General features: G+C 41.9%; 1 protein-coding gene and 1 long non-coding RNA gene across 3 annotated transcripts; one reads left to right on the plus strand and one right to left on the minus strand.

Moving 5' to 3' along the window:
- Positions 1–436: 436 nt before the first annotated feature.
- Positions 437–9,657, minus strand: IL17F (interleukin 17F). 2 transcript variants are annotated; one of them, XM_028479819.2, is made up of 4 exons: positions 8,958–9,657; positions 6,774–7,022; positions 2,212–2,417; positions 437–1,027 (listed from the first exon to the last, which is right to left on the minus strand). In XM_028479819.2, the coding sequence occupies exons 2-4, from the start codon at positions 6,798–6,800 to the stop codon at positions 763–765; spliced, it is 498 nt and encodes a 165-aa protein (XP_028335620.1). In that variant the 5' UTR covers positions 6,801–7,022; positions 8,958–9,657; the 3' UTR covers positions 437–762. The 2 variants fall into 2 exon arrangements, with proteins under 2 accessions (XP_028335620.1, XP_007114034.1); XM_007113972.3 differs by lacking the exon at positions 6,774–7,022.
- On the plus strand, positions 980–4,319 carry LOC114484323 (uncharacterized). The gene is made up of 3 exons (XR_003677058.1): positions 980–1,055; positions 1,892–2,105; positions 3,685–4,319. It is a non-coding gene; the product is annotated as an uncharacterized lncRNA (long non-coding RNA).
- Positions 9,658–16,859: the final 7,202 nt, after the last annotated feature.

Genomic DNA, 16,859 nt, shown 5'->3' on the forward strand with positions numbered 1-16,859 from the left:
ATTTATCAATTATGTCTCAAGAAAGCTGGGGGGAAAAGCTAATATTACCAAGATCACACACAAATAATAATAATAATTCTGACACTAGCACTCTGATGAAATATGAAAAACAGATGACAGGTGTATAGAATTTCATAGTCTTCAGGTCCACAAGGTTCGTGAGTACAAGCTGAGACTGGAAATAAGCATCTAAAGTATTTTTCAATCATTAATACTTTATATTAGTACTTGATATATTAATTTTTCTCCCACAATTTTATATAGTCAATATATCATAAATACATGGACAGTTTCCCTATAGGTATAAATATCAGGCCAACCTCATCTATATTTAGCAAATGCTTAATAAACAGGTGCTGGATCCTTATCACCATCCTTCCCGCCCACCCCATCCTGCACAGACCCTCCCACACACTCTTACACTGTGGTTATTTTATTTGTTGCCTTTTGTGGAGCAGAAACCCATTTTACCAGCAGGGCCCCCACCCAATGACTGCATGGCTGGGAGGTGGTCATGATAGCACATAAGCAGAGTAGGTGAGGGTCCTGCATTCTCCTCCATCTGTTTTCAGGGGGGTGGGACATTGGAACATCTCAGGACCGTATAAAGGTTCTGAAGCCCCAGAAAGTCACTCTATCTAATACAGAGCTTTGAGAGTCCCATGCAGATCTTATGAAGAGACCTGGGAAGTGGAGAGAATTGGGAACCACACAGGACTCATGGCAAAGTGCTGGGTAAAGAGGGGCGTTTCTCCAGCTTCTTCAGCTGAGCTGATCTGCCGCCCTCAAGCCACGCACGTAGCGGACGATGGGGGTGACACAGGTGCAACCAACAGTCACCCGCACCTTCTCCAGCCGGAAGGAGTGAGAGCAACCCTGGGACTCCCTCCGGAGGACCAGGAACTCTTGCTGGATGGGGACGGAGTTCATGGAGCTGTCTTCCTTCCCCTCGGCGTTGACGCAGCCTGTGTGCCTGCACCGGGCCTCTGCGATCTCGGAGGGGAACCGGTCGGGGTCCCGGGTGATGCTGCAGGAGGAGCAGGGAGAAGCCGATGGTGAGACCGGGGGTGGGAGGCGGGGAAAGATGCACAAAGGATGGGGGCCCCGCGGCACTGGGCGCCCACTTGCGGGGAGGAGGTGCCGGGCAACTCAGGGCGGCAGCGCAGGCGCGGAGCAGACACCCTGGACTCAGACGCCGGCCCGTGGCGGGTGCTTAACTCCTTAGGCCTCAGTTCCCTCAACTTTAAAACGGGGGTTCGCAAATTCCTCTCCCGTGGGACTGTTACTAACACTCGGTGATACAAATGCGTATGAAACGCCACACCGTAAAACGTTGGCATTCCATAAATGTTAGATCTTTTAGTTCATTTTCCTTTTCATTTTTATTATTATAATCATCATTCATCCTTTGGTTAGAGACTGAACATTACTAGGAGGTCCCCCAGTACACAGTCTACAAAGCCTGCTTCTTGGGAAAGAAAACCAAAGCCCTGGGGTGCTGGTGAATCCAATGCCTTCTTTCAATTTCTCCCTGAATAGCCCCCTTGCCACGGGGAGTAAAGGCAGCAAAGCCAGTCCAGCCAGCTGGCAAGCGTACACTCTCGCTTCCCAAGGCAAGCAACGCGGGCAGCCCCGGAAGCACTTCTAATGGTCCTCGGGCTCTGTTTTCATACCTATATTTAGAGCTTATAAATGAGTGCTTGCTATTCCGAGAACCTCCATGTAAGACAAAATCCCAGGTCTGTACCCTGAACATCCTCACCTAGCATCCCCTTCCCAAACTGGCCTTTCTCCTCCACTCTGGCCTCCTCCCCACTCCTTGAAGACTGAAATCCAATCTGAGTGACTCTCTCTGAACTGATTTTTCTGGTTCCCACTTATCTCCATGCAGAGACCATTATGTGGGCTGCTTTAAAAAGTCCTCGCTTCCAGCACAGAAAGTTTGTAAATTCCAAATCCAGGGCTGCGTGAAACAGAAAAGGGCAAAGTGTCGATGAGAGTTTGGAAGCAAAATAAACCTTCGACCACATAGGAGGACTTAGCCCAAAATAGCAAGAAAATGTGAGCACCCAGGGAAAGTGGAATTTCCGTTTTTCAGAGTGAAGGTAAGGACTATTATTTTTTCTATATTTTTGAAATTTTCTACTTATGGTTAGAATAAATTAACATGTTTTTCAAAAGAACGTGGAGGTCAGTCTCCTTGGCACATACTTGTAATCCCAGGGGGAGCTGGAGCGGTTCTGGAAGCTGTGTGAGAGGGGAACGCCCTGACTCTGCCTGAGGATGCGGATGTCAACCCTCACAGTGTGGTCCTCCGGAGGGGGGCAGAGGGCAGGATCCCCAGCTTTGGGGGTTTTCCGAGCTGCCACCTCCCCCAGGAGGGTCAGCCCCAATGTCAACAGCAGCAGGGACTTGACCTGGAAATAGATGAGAATGGGACTGGTTAGGGACTCTGGTGTCACTTGCTGACAAGAGACAGGTCATGCTTCAGCTGAACTCAGCATCCTGGGATGGGATCAGGGCTCCTCTCTGAACCTCAGATCCTCACCTGGCAACAGGAACAGTCATACATGAAGATACCAGGGTACCAACCTGAGAACTAAACTCATTAGCCTGGCGACTGAGCCCTCCACAGTCTGAGAGCTCCTGAACAGGGAGAAAGAAAGATGTCAGGATCTGGGACTGGGTTTAAATCCTGACCTGGTCTCCTCACTGAGCCTCTGCTTTCTCTTCTTTCCAGCCAGAGCATAACACTTACTTCATAATAATATTCACAAGATTAAATAAAACGTTCTTTGTAAAGCACCTACAATAAAAATAGGGGCTTAAGAAGTGATAACTCTTGCTTTTAATTTCCAACCTCACATCCATGAATCCTCCACAAAACTCTTCGTCTGGAATACACTGCCCCACCCCTATCCGTCCAAATCCTCCCCTTCCGCCAGGGCCCCACTAGGACTCGGTCTCCTCCAGGAACTGTCCCGAAAGCAGTTCATTCATAAAGCTTTTACCATCTAGCCCTCAAGCAGCCCTTCTTTATTGTCTGGACATGCAGTATTTGTGTTCATACAGATCTACACCTATTAGATGGTAAGTTCCTGCAGGAGAACATGGCATAGAACAGGCGTTCCAAAATACTTTCTGGATGAATGAAAGAGCGGGTGAGTGAACGCATGAACAAAACAATCCATTTAAATTAACAACATAGTTAAGCTCAAGGCATTAAGAAAAACACCATGCAAAACCAACTATAGCAGAGTTCCAATGATGCATGCTGACTGAAGGAAGCAGGGGCACTAAGGATGCACAGAGAGAAATGGAAACTTCTCTTTAGCTCCAGAAAATATATTTTTTATACTTACATTGAAATACCAGTTTATCTGGTATTACAGGAGTGCACAAAGAAAGAGTTCAGTGAAGACCTAACTAAAATAAAGGAAGAGCTAAAAATCTCTCCAGCTTCCCTTTCTCACGACCTTTGCTCACCCCACGGCGAGCACCGACCCTCACTGGGGATGGACAAGCCTCATCACCAATACTCAACATAATGCAGACCCAGGGCTGCAAGTGAGTTACTTTCATCCTCAGGATTCAGTGTCGTTCAGGCTCACACCTTCCGTGAGTTAGGGTTGGGAAGGTGCTTAGACATGTTGGTTTAAAGGACCTTCTTTTTATCTTTTGCAGGTGCTGGAGGCAAGAAATGATAAGAGTAAACAAAAAGGTCATGGTGTCAAGTGCTGTACTAATGTAGCTGATACTAAAAAGAAGCTGAAAGCAAGATTGACCCAGAGAAGCCTGAAAGAGGCTGATTTGCCTCCAGATAATCAGCAGGTGTCTACTTTTGTCTCCTGCAATCATTCATCCATTCAACAACTCTTTCCTGTCTCTGGAGTCAAAAGTCCTGGGTCCATAACTCAGTTCCAGGACTCTTACTAGCTGCGACTCAGTTTCCTCCACCAGCAAATGTGGAGATTAAATGATAGGATCCATATATAGCATGAAGAGCAGGGCTGGAACATGGAGAGTATTCAGTATAGGTACTATTGTTAAGTCTACATTGTCCTAATGATACACAGTGGACGGGAAAGATGTGGAATTTGCCCTCATGTAACTTCTGTCTAGACAAAGCATTATGACATTTTAAAAAGTAAAAGGATGCCTGCTTAGACAAGATGGTCCTTAGCTTCCCAACATGCTCAGCTCACCCTTTTACTTACTGCACTGTGAACTCCCGTAAAGAGAACATCTGAACACTTGTCTCCTGAACTCATCTGTGATCCGCGCTCACCCCGTGTAGGAACACTGCTCCAGAACCCGGGCAGCTCCTGGTCCATAAGGGTTTGCCTTACCACAGTATGGAGGATGTCCTGTGTGCCTGCACCTCCAATTTCTAATCCTATTCTAATGTCCTTTGCCCCGTCATGTTTCTTGCTGACAGTACAACAGATTTCTTCAAAGAAACCAAAAATAGACGTGGCTTTATAACACAAAACTATCTAACAAATCTGTTTAAACACAGTGGCTTTAAATTCAGAAATCTTGCTTCTGAACCATTCAAGGAAAAGAATATTACTTGGAGCCAGTAAACCCAGATTCATGTCCGCATTCTTGGGCATACAGTATCCAGTGATGTTAAATCACTTAAATTCATTGAGCTGTTGTTCATCTGTACAATGGGGAAAGTCGTCCCAATCCACTTCCCTGGATTGGTGCGAGACTCAGAGGTAAAAATAATGACATCATTAATATTAATATTTAACACTCTAATTCGAAAAGATACATGCACCCCAATGTTCATAGCAGCACTGTTTACAGTAGCTGAGACATAGAAGCAACCTAAATGTCCATGGACAGATGAATGGATAAAGAAGATGAGGTGTGTGTGTATGTATATATATATATATATATATATATATATATATATATATATACACATACATACATATATATAGGTATGTATATATAGTAGAATACTACTAAGCCATAAAAAAGAATGAAATAATGCTATTTGCAGTAAAATGGATGGACCTAGAGATTATCATACTAAGTGAAGTAAACCAGAAAGAGAAAGACAAATACTGTATGATATCATTTATATGTGGAATCTAAAATATGATACAAACGAACATATTTACAAAACAGAAACAGACTCACTGACATAGAGAACAAACTTATGGTTACCAAAGGGGAAACGGGGCGGGGGAGGGATAAATTAGGAGTTTAGGATTAACATATAGACACAACTATATATAAAATAGATAATCAACAAGGACCTACTGTATAGCACAGGGAACTATATTCAATATCCTATAATAAACCATAATGGATATTATGGTTTATTTATTCACTTATATATAACTGAATCACTTGCTATATACCAATGTTGCTAATACAACATTGTAAATCAACTCTACTTCAGTAAAAAAAAAAATTTATTGAATGCTTTCTCTATCCTTATTGGTTGTTATATTAAAATGGCCAAGTTAACTAAAAGCCATGCCTGCATGTATCTGCTATTTCAGAGAATAGGTTTAGTCATTCTCAATGATATCAATTAATCCTTCCATGAGGGAGATACCATTATTATTCCTCTCTACAGATAAGAGGAATAAGAATGCACAGAGGTTAAGTAACTTACCCCAAATCCCACATTTAGTAAGTGGTGAAGCCAGGTCTGTCTGACTCCAAAGCCCATGCCCCCTAACTACTGCACTTGGCTGCATTTCTTACCATCTCTAAAACAATATATGAATATAACATAGTACTATCATCACCATATGCCATGACCTTTTATGAAATCCAAGCTCTTTTAAGTTGCATGGCTTGTAAAAAGAGAGAAGAAAAGGATTATTTAAACCAATAATATGGTGAGTGATTTCCCAAGCCCTGCTTTCATGCTGCTGTATTTTAAATTCTTCGAAGGTCTTACCTGACGAATGCCAGGTGAGATTCTAGACCCAGGGGATATAGATTTCCATCACATTAACATCTGCCTCTCCTCCAGGAGGAAGGAGACAATGCAAAAATGATCAGCTCTCGGGGGCTTCCCTGGTGGCGTAGTGGTTGAGAGTCCGCCTGCCGATACAGGGGACACGGGTTCGTGCCCCGGTCCGGGAAGATCCCACATGCCGCGGAGCGGCTGGGCCCGTGAGCCATGGCCGCTGAGACTGCGCGTCCGGAGCCTGTGCTCCGCAACGGGAGAAGCCACAGCAGTGAGAGGCCCGCGTACCACAAAAAACAAAACAAAACAAAACAAAATGATCAGCTCTCAGAGATGTGTCAAATGTCTCTCCCATAGGAGCTGTCCAAGTGCACCACCAGGTGGTTTCACTCCTTGCATCCAGGACACGCCTCATCATCTGCTCGTCTTGGGGGAATCGTTACCCCTATTGGGGCCCCAGCTTCCTTGGTTAAAATAAACATGTACAGATCCTAAAAGGCTGGCTAAGCTCCCCCATGAGATGAGGTCCAACTTAACTCTACAATGGTGGCCACAAGAGAGACCATGTCCAGTTTGTGATGTCAAGAACTTCAAAAGCTAACACCAACTATGCCAGAGCTATTGGTGAAGAGCTATGGTTTTACACCCCATTATAATTTCTGGTTATTTTTTCTCTTTCTCCACCAGACAGGGGTCAGCATTAAAGTCAGCTCTGTTTTTTAAAGAAATGACCCCCACAAAAGACCCCAATCTAGCATCATTCCTTATAAATCTGCTTTCCTGAAATCCTAGGGATGACTGTACCAACACAAGAATGATCCTGACTACTCACCACGGCCATGTCACGCAGGAATGTCATTGTCACTTTGCTCTGGTCACCTGTTTTGTGCAGGAAGCTCTTTCTGTGCTGTGTTGCCTTGTGTGTGGTGTCAACGAGAGCACTGTTGGTTTTATAGCAATCTCTGTTCTTGTTTCAGTTGACCTGCTTACTGTCTAACTTGTGGTTGCCCCAGAGTTACTGACGAATGTAGTGTGGTTTTTTTTCCTATTCCACTTCCTGAAGGGGAGTCGAAGGGGTACCCTAAAAAGGGATGAAGAAAAAAGAACCAAATCTTCCTCTTCTTCTGCCCCACTCCCACCCTCATTGTCCTCACACTACAGCAAATTTCTTAACTTATGTACTACGGAGATGAACCAAGTGACAAACTGCTGTCATGATCTTTCATGTTCTTCCACAAAATGGCTAAGAACTCTAGTCATGCACCTTACATTCTACTTTCCAGTCATGCAATGTGAACTGAGATTTAAGTGGATAAGTCATCCTTCGAGGAGGGTCGGTATTAAACAGAGGACTATCTTTAGCTCCACTTTATGAATGGAAAAAACAAAACCAGAGAAATGAATGGCATCAGTGAGAGATTCAGAAATTATATCCCCAGGCAGTTAGTTTCATGGTCTCCCTGAACTAATTCTGTTTTAACCCCATGGTTAGACTCCTACCAGTGTTTAATAGATTGATAATCATTACTTATACAACGTATAAACAACTATTATCTTGGCTGTGTCTGACTGAAGATGGTTTGACTTTTTAAACTAAATGGATTAGCAAGTAGAACCTTTAAATACTCTGATGTGTAATTTTAAATGACTTGCAAAAAAGTTAATTTATCTTAGTTCATTTCAGGTCAACATTTATTAAGCACTTGCTGTATGCCGGGCATTATAGCCTAGGGATACACAGACATTTCTGAAATAACAATAACTTACTCTTTTTAATGCCCATTAAGATCAGGTAAAATTACACATGCTCTGTTAATAAGGCAGGGCACATTCTAGCAGGGTAAGGTTACTCTCCTCCATCACGTGTTTGAACAAGTTTGCCCCATTTTCTTTAAATGTAGGAAATAAAGAGGAAACAGCTCTTGGGTTCATGAAGCCCCTCCAAGATTGATCAAAATTCTTCTGTGATCACGAGTCTTTCACCCGCGTTTCTCCTCCTCATGCCTGTGCGTTTTTCTCTATACCTCTCCTCTGGGACAATCAGAAATGTAACCCCGCTAAGAAGACCTTCTTGGATCACCGTTCCCTCCCTCGTTACTCTGTGCTCATCTTTAGTCTACCTCACACTTGCTTATATGTTTTAGGATGGTTCTCTGGGGTCTTCACGGACTTGGGGTAACTTCAGTTCCCCCCAGTAATCTCTGCCAGCATCCTTCTCTAAATATATACCCCCAAGTATACAATCTAAATTAAGACAGTGTATATATACAGTGGAATATTACTCAGCCATAACAAAGAATGAAATCATGCCATTTGCAGCAACATGGATAGACCTGGAGATTGTCATATTGAGTGAAGTAAGTCAGAGAGAGAAAAACAAATATATGATATCACTTATATGTGGAATCTAAAAAAAAAAGGTGATACAAATGAACTTAGTTACAAAACAGAAATAGAGTCACAGATGTAGAAAACAAACTTATGTTTACCAAGGGGGAAGGGAAGGAGGGATAAATTGGGAGATTGGGACTGACGTATATACACTACTATATATAAAATAGATAAGTGGTAAGAACCTATTGCATAGCACAGGGAACTCTACTCAATACTCTGTAATGGTCTATATGGGAATAGAATCTAAAAAAGAGTGGAGATACGTACAACTGTTTCACTTTGCCGTACAGAAGAAACTGACACATTATAAATCAGCTAAACCCCAATAAAAATTAATTTTAAAATTAATTAATTAATTAATTAAGACAGTATATTTTCTGTGCATACAGCAATTCAAGACAAGTCCCCCAGGCAACCCCTTCAGGGCAGACTGAAACCCTGAGCCCATCTTACAGAGAATTTTCAAGGCCTCTCTGGATACATTCTTCCATATACTCGGTGAAGCTGACACCGTGAAATCAAGAGTCATGTTTTCAGATTGCTTGTATCACACAAGCTACCAGAGCAATATTTGCAATAGACCCTTAAAAGCATATTAAGTTGAGTGGGCTGAATCACTCACTTTCTGCAGCAGTCTCTTCTCCATGCAGAGCCATACCTCAATGAAGAGAAGACCACAGCAGCTCTCCTGAAAGAAGAAACAAGGAAATCACCTTGAATTAGGAATGCCTGATTCAATACAGAAGGATTTGCTGGTTGCAGAGAAAATTAAATTTTTTTTTTATGTAAGAAGGAAGCAACATTGAATTTTTATGTGCCCAATGGTCACAAAGTTTTCCCCCATCAAGGTAAAAATAACTAACTTATCAGGATGTCAAACTAGTAATCAACCATCACCAAGTTTGAATTCCATCAGTGGATCCAGATCATTGTTTCATCTAACAATGATAAACCCTTCTTACACTGTAAATCATGGGCTAACAATTGGGGACCCAGTAATAAATATATGATGAACACACAGCTGATTATGGTGGAAGCCCTTCACTAACTGGCCCTGTACCACTTGTGGCCCAAGCTGCTGCTGGCTTTAAGAGTTTCGGTAATACACGTGGAGCTATCATTCAACACACCGACAGCTACAGCACTCTACACACAATTCCAAGGGCCCACAGAAAAAGACAGCAGGAAACTCTGTAGTGGTATGAATGAGTTACACACAGCCTCCATGTCGTAAAATATGACAGCTGTTCAAACATCCAATTTAGCAAGATTTTTGTATGCCCTCCCATGTTCTGGAAGCCGTGCTGCATTACAGGTAATAGACTGTACTAGTAGAGTCTCTACCTTAATGAGTTTAAAATATAGTTATGGAACGAAAGCAAACACACGTATATTAACCAATAAAATAACGACATGGGATTGTTGGGGATATGGATAGCTAAATGAACACATTTAGTTTTACAAATCCAACCCTCAAGAGGTTTCATCTTCACTCAAGAAAGGGGAGTCTAAACATTTGCAAATATTTAATTTAATGAGGGCATACATCCATAATTAAAATCTTTTACACCGTAGTATGAATTAATGTATTTTATATTATTTTGCAGTAAAACATAATTCAGATTTCTATAGGCCTTAAAACCACAGACAGTGCTTCCTATTTGAATTGTCTTCTGTAACAGATTTCACTAATATTGGACCAACTTGAAAGAAAGAAAGAAAGAAAGGAAGGAAGGAAGGAAGGAAGAAAGAAAAGGGAGTCTAATCAAGAAATGCTGGCACAACCTAGCAGTATACATGTGGATACAGAAATCGATGCCTAGAAGTGAGGGGCTTCCACAGCAAAAGGCTGAAATGGTGGCATTGTCCATGGTGGTCAGGTGGTAGGCTGTGATGACAATGAAATTGGAAGCTAGATAAATGATGACCAATGTTATGAATGGCAAAACATTTGGTAAAATTATTGCCTGCAGTAACTTGAGAGGCAAATATTGTACCTAGAGGTCCGATAAGAGCTCTAAAGGAGGACATTGGAAACAGAATGCCAGCTATGTGTGTTGGAGGTTATTGTCTGCATTTGGTGAGGTAACACAAGAAAGACATGAGCTCAGGAAAGAGTAGGCAGGTTTGCAAACAAAAATGAAAGAGAATGAAGAGAGTCCAGAAATTCAGAGGCTTGCAAGGTTGGAAAAAAAACAACTATTTCTATCCCCCCAAAGCAAAAGATACAATTGGAAAAGCCTCTGAGGTAGAGGTGCCCAGTAAAACCTTTCAACCAAATACATTTCCTACAAGTGGGAATCAAAATGAAGCATCTGGAAATCCCTTTACATAGGTAAAAGGACTCAGAAAACAATAGTGTAAGAGTAGAGTTCTAGTAATCTACCATTAAATCAAGAGAGGGAGAGTTATACTTGCCATCACTTTTTCAGATGTGGCCAAAGAGCATATTGGGGGGAAACCTCCCAGCTGGGTGGAACCAGCAACCACAAAGAGTACTGGGGAGGTGAGCCCTGCTCAAAAATCAGAATCTGGGTCTGATCAAAGCACATCCCACATGCCCTGGCTAAGGGAGACCCACAATGTTAGCCAAACAGGATTTCAAGGTTGTAACAGATCAAAACTACTGCGTGCATCTCCCATTCTTTCTCTCTCTAAATGGAAGTGTTTCATCCTAGTCTAAACTGACTGAGAGAGACCTTAAAAATTTTACAGGATTTTCTGCTTATTTTCACTGTTTATCAGAGCTCTGACTCCTCATTAAAATAGCCAGTTAAACAATGTTATCATATAACAGGTTTAAAGAATATTGATAAAGAACTAAATGCAAAAAATAAATTATCACTATCTTATTATCATTATCATTCTTATTACCACTCACTATCGTATTCACCAAACAAAAGCTATTAGTATATCATTTACTTTAACTCCAGTCTTTTTTCTAAATGAAATTAAAACACGCCTTTCTAATTTCCCTGAAGCACTGATTTATTTATGTTAGAGTCAGACCCTCTGAATATGGGTTAAAACATTAGGTCAGAATGGCCTCAAAGCATTATGGCTTTTATTCCCAACCTTCTTGCAGCTCTCCTCCTCATCAAGCACAAAAATTCTTCCTCCTTTTAGGCTATTCAAACTAATTAAATATAAGGTTTATTTGCCTTTTCAGTCCCTAGATCATTTAGAAAGTCCATGTCCTATTCCCTTTCATAACCCTACTTCTCTGTCCCCTATTGAAGAAAAAACATGGAGCATCCTTATAACTATAAAGCCACAGACCCTACAAATCCACATAATTTTTTTTCCCCCTTTTAATACAAACGACTGTTTCCAGTTTCAGGATTCTTTGCATCCATTACTTCATTTTTACCTATTTGTTTGAGTCAAATATTCAAACCCATTATGTACTTAATAGAACCTCCATAAAACCCCACTCCATAGCAACCAATTCTTTTTTTTTTAAAGGTCAACGTATTTCCACTGTAAAAAGATTCTCAAGAACAAAACAGCTTTACTTTTGGGTTAAAAATCAGAGTTCATTACAATGATTATCTTTCAGATGAAAATGCTGTGCCAGGGTCTTCATATGCCGATGTTTGTGGGCATAGGAATTATTTGGGGCTTAGACACAGATGCCTTCTCTCTCTCTCTCTCTCTCTCTCTCTCTCTCCCTCCCATCCTCCCTCCTTCCCTCCCTCCCTCCCTCCGTGTGTGTGTGTGTGTGTGTGTGTGTGTGTGTGTGTGTGTATCTGTCTATTGTCTAAAAAACAGTATAATTCCTGATCTTCTGATGAAAAGGTGAAGAATCTATGAAAGAGTTACCGGGGACAGAAATGAAGGGAGGGGATTGGAGGCAAAAGCTGAAAAAGAAGAAAAGTATCAGGTTGGGGGAAGACTTAGGAAAGCAGTTTCCCAGAGTGCTGCATGAGAACCCTGGATGGAATAGGGTTGAGGTCACTGGAGAAAGTTCCAGATCAAAAGCAGAACCCCTCAATTCTGAATCTATTCTATGAACCGTGGAGCTATTTGCACCAGAATTTTATCTCCTTATTAACAAAAACACCATTTATTATATGCCCACTCTGTGCCAGTCACCATGCTGGGTACTTAACATGGATAAGAAGAAGAAAAATAAAAGTACTATCCAGAAAAGAAGAAAATCATCATGACAGTTTCCTCCATCCAGGAGTGCCATGAACTTCATGTTAGACAACATGGCACTTCTGTTTTGGAGAGAACTTACCTTGGGCCTTTTTGGAAGCGCAAAGATAGAGCCTATCTCTATCCAGGGTAAACACAGAGAGGGAAGTTCTATTCTTCCAGGGTGGAAACAGAGAAGGAAATCACTACACATACAAATAACAAGAACTTGAGTTATCACCAGAGAGAAGAGAAATGGAGAGAGATGCCAGTTAGAAACTTCAATAGCTGACACAGCAAGGGAACTTTAAAGAGTCATGAGCCTAGTATTCAAATTGTTTCCATTGTCTACATTGTGCCTTAATTCTCTTCCATTATTACCACACCTAAAATAAAATTCTTTACGTGCAAAACAGTCCTATGATGTCCACACAGCAGCAAAGAGATGTGGAAAGAAAAGGCAGCCTCAGGAGAGGAAGCAGCAGAAATGAGTCAACAAGAATTTGGAATGAGAAAGTGAGCACCAGCCCCACCCCTGCCATCTAGCTTGCTAGAACCTGGGAGCTTGTTTAAAAGGCAGAATCTCAGTTGATGCTTGTTAACCAGACTTATTGTGGTGATCATTTCACAATATATACAAATGTAGAATCATTGTTTTATACCTGAAACTAATATAACATGTCGATGACATCTCAATTTGAAAAAAGAAAAAGCAGCAAAGTTTGCATTAGAAGAAAATAGATAATAAATATGTGAAAAAAACCCAGTTTAACCTCAAAAGCAATCAAAGTAATGCAAACCAAAATAGAATTCCATATTTAGGCTACCAAACTGGCATAGATTTTTAACCATGAATATTAATAGGAGAATAGGAAAAAGGGGCACTTTCAGGTATTACAGCTGGGAGTGTATTAGTACAACTTTTGTAGGATATTTAATAATATGAAGCAAAAACCTAAAAAAAATGTTCTACCCCTGGGAATTGTTCTAAAGAAATAGAGAAGTACCCAAAGATCCACATACAAGGATATTCAGTGAGGGAAAATTGAAAACACCCTAGATTTCTAACAGTAGAATAATGTGGATAGTTCAGTGAATTGTTAGCATGTATATATGATAAAACCTATGTAGCCACTAGAAATTGCTTTCCAAGAAAATTTAATAACTTTAAAAATATCTTTTTGGTAACAATTTTTGAAAATATTGATACGGTTCTTCATATAAAGCATGACATTCCTTTGATGTAGATACAAACACACTATGTACATGTATATGTATATGTATATTTGTATGTGTGTGTAAATAAGTGTACGCTCAGAAAAAAGCCTGAAAATATATGCAAAAAATAAATGCAGAAGCTTGGGCCCTCACCCCAAACCTATTGAATCAGACTCTGCCTTTTTACAAGATTTCCAAGTGATTCTCATCATGTGAAAGTCTGGGCTGCGCTGCTTTAGGGAACATTAAAGAAAGTGTAGGATTTCCTATAAAATTACAGCAGGGCTCACTGGACACATTCCGTTTTCTGAAGCTGAGAAATTGAGAGTCAAGTACACTTGAAAAGTGATTGGGATAAGAAAATCAGAGCCTTAAATCTCAGAGCTGCACTCCCTCGAAGCTAAGAACCATACACCTCTTCTACTCTGCAAGGTTCCTTGGCAAGGGTGGGGATGGAGAGACCAGGAAATTGAGGTCTTTCCATGTCGAAATTCAGCAGCAGCTGCTTTGGGTTGACCTGATCGAGCCACCCACAGACGAGCTACAGGCAACTCAGGGTTTCGTGCAGACTTTCACTTACTCAGCAGCCAAGCTATTCAATAATTTCCTGCATCGAGGTGAATGGAATTAGTCAACTGACTACCAGGGTGCCATGCCCAGGGAAAGCCCAAGTGGGTGTCTGTCAAATGCTGTCCAGTGTTACTGGCTTCCTCCCACGAAAACCCTCAGCTGTTTCCACCAGGGTTGTACAGGAACCAGGGATCAGCAACGTTTGCTCCTGGACTTTCCCCCAGTCCCATGCTGACGACCCACAAAGTTCTGGGGTGGTGAACTGGGGTGGAGGGTCTTGCCCCAGAGAGATGAGCTTGCACTCTACTCTTGCCTCTGGGTTGGATGACCAATTCCTTAGACATTGGCCTAAATCTGATGCATGGCCCCAACCTAGTTTGTTAAAGGAAGTCACCTTCCCAAAGCTTCCGCGTGAAAGAACCTCATTTTCCAGCTTCTGCTCTACAAAACGTGTTGTATTTCTGAGGCCTCATCCTCTGCAGGCCAGGTCCTTCTTCCTGGAAAGTTCATTTCAGTTCTCCTGCTCATTTAGGCTCTACCCAAACTCCTGGACTGTTCCTCAAAGTCTGTCTCCTCTGACCCAAAACCCGCTAGTGTCTGTCCCTCTTCTGAACTCCCCACTTGCTCTCGTGGAATTTCATTTAGCAATGACTAGAGACAACTTTTCCACCGTCCACTTGAACAGCTATTTGTATGTGCTTTGGCTTTTTAAGTTTTCAAATGCTTTGTTCCTAATCTGCTCTCTGGATCTTAAACTCTTTAAAGGAGACACCGTGGCTTCTGCACACCCCCATCCCAGCAAGTCCACTACCCATGGCTGGTGCTCAGTGAATACTTACTCACTTGACCCGATTTAAATTAATGTTCATAGTAAGTTCTTAGTATGAACATTAATTAATTTCTTCTTCTACCCAGTTTCTCGCTAAAGAGGGGGATCAGAATATGCCACCACAAAAGATGCCACTTTGGCAAAAGGATTAATTTGAGCTGAAGGCAATTGAGAAACAGCAGACTCAGGAAAAGCTCTCCGCCCTCCCCCTTTCTGTCTAAAAACCAGGCATAAATTTCCTTTTGTAAAGGTAACAATTTTCCATTTGTAAAGGAAATTTACATATTAGACAGAGGGGGACAACTCTTATGGATGGAAAAGTCACTAACTCGAGTCTGCATAATAAACCTTACTAAATAACCCTTATCTTTGATTAGCTTCCCCCATATACTTACCTTCCCTTAATCTACTTCCCCTAGAAGTTCAACACTCCCTCCTTCCTTTGTCTAGTTATCTATCCACAGTTTATGACTCTTTGTTAAAATGGTATCTAAGCTGCTGGGTGTAACTGCTTCGTTGAATCTTCACTTCTTTTCTACAAAGGGCTCTGTATGCACGCATAATAAATTCTTTCTCTGGTAATCTGGTTTTGTCAGTTTAATTTGCAGGACCCCAGGGACTAAACCCAAGAGGGTAGAGGAGAAAGTTTTTCCTCTCCTTCATTACTTTCAATTCCTAATAGATCAGACAACTTTTAAAAAATCTTACTTAAAGCGGGATATTTTGGAGAAAAGAAAAGTTACAGGCACAGAATATTATTTTCAAGTATTTAGAAAATTTTTAAAAGGGAGAGGGATTGGACAGTCACCAGAAGCTCACACTAAAGCTTGATAAACATATGGTAGTGACATTCCAGAGAGGAATGGTACACCAGGGGGTTCTGTGTGAATGGGACCATCTCCAAGCTCTCTTCCAATTTGGGGATCCTATGAAAACCGAAAAAATATGCATTGACATTTTAATTAAACACATCCACAATCTCAGTCTTAGGAGTAGAGGTGTGTGTGAGTGCACACATATGTGTGAGTGTTTTTGTATGTGCATATCTGTTGGGGGTAGGGAGTGACATAGCTTCAGTTTTTTCCTCTTTTTCTGGAAAGCAGTCTTATGACTCAATTCGAATAATTATGTGTCACTGCGTGCTTCCCATGAAAATACAGGTTAAGAAGAGAATAAAATGGAGGGGAGGAGGACCAGAAAGAAAGGCACTGAAACAACCACACTTCTGAGAAATGTGTCACTTTCACTCTTGCGTGGACTGACTCAGAAGGACGAATGAATCTCGGGGTTCTCCTAGTGTTCCTAGAAATGCTGTAGAACGACAGGATGAAATGTGTTTCCCGTGAGAGACAGTTCTTCATCCTTGCTGAGGCAAGGGGATGAAGGACGCGTGAAGGAGAAGGTGGAGGAGAAGGAAATCAATAGAGAGAAGAGGGGAGAGAGGCGGGAAGGAAAGCGGAAGGGGCGAGGCAGAGAGCAAGTACTCCCAGTGGGCGGGGCTCATCCCAGAGTTGCTCTGCTGCATTTGCCCAGCTGGAGATCAAAGGAAGGTAGCGGGAAAGGACATGAAGGGAAAACGAGGACTCTGAGAAGGTTCTTGGCCGTGCAGACCTGAGGACTCATCTAAACAGGAGAGACGGCTTCCTGTAAATTGCCCACGACCATGTCCATCACGCAGGTTTTATGCCAAGCAAGGAAACAGAGGGGACCCCACTGCTGACTTCCCTGTCCTGTGACCCTCTCACACCCACAGGTGTCCAGAGCACC

This window comes from Physeter macrocephalus, chromosome 18 (assembly GCF_002837175.3).
Source record: "Physeter macrocephalus isolate SW-GA chromosome 18, ASM283717v5, whole genome shotgun sequence".
NCBI classification, from domain to species: domain Eukaryota; kingdom Metazoa; phylum Chordata; class Mammalia; order Artiodactyla; family Physeteridae; genus Physeter; species Physeter macrocephalus.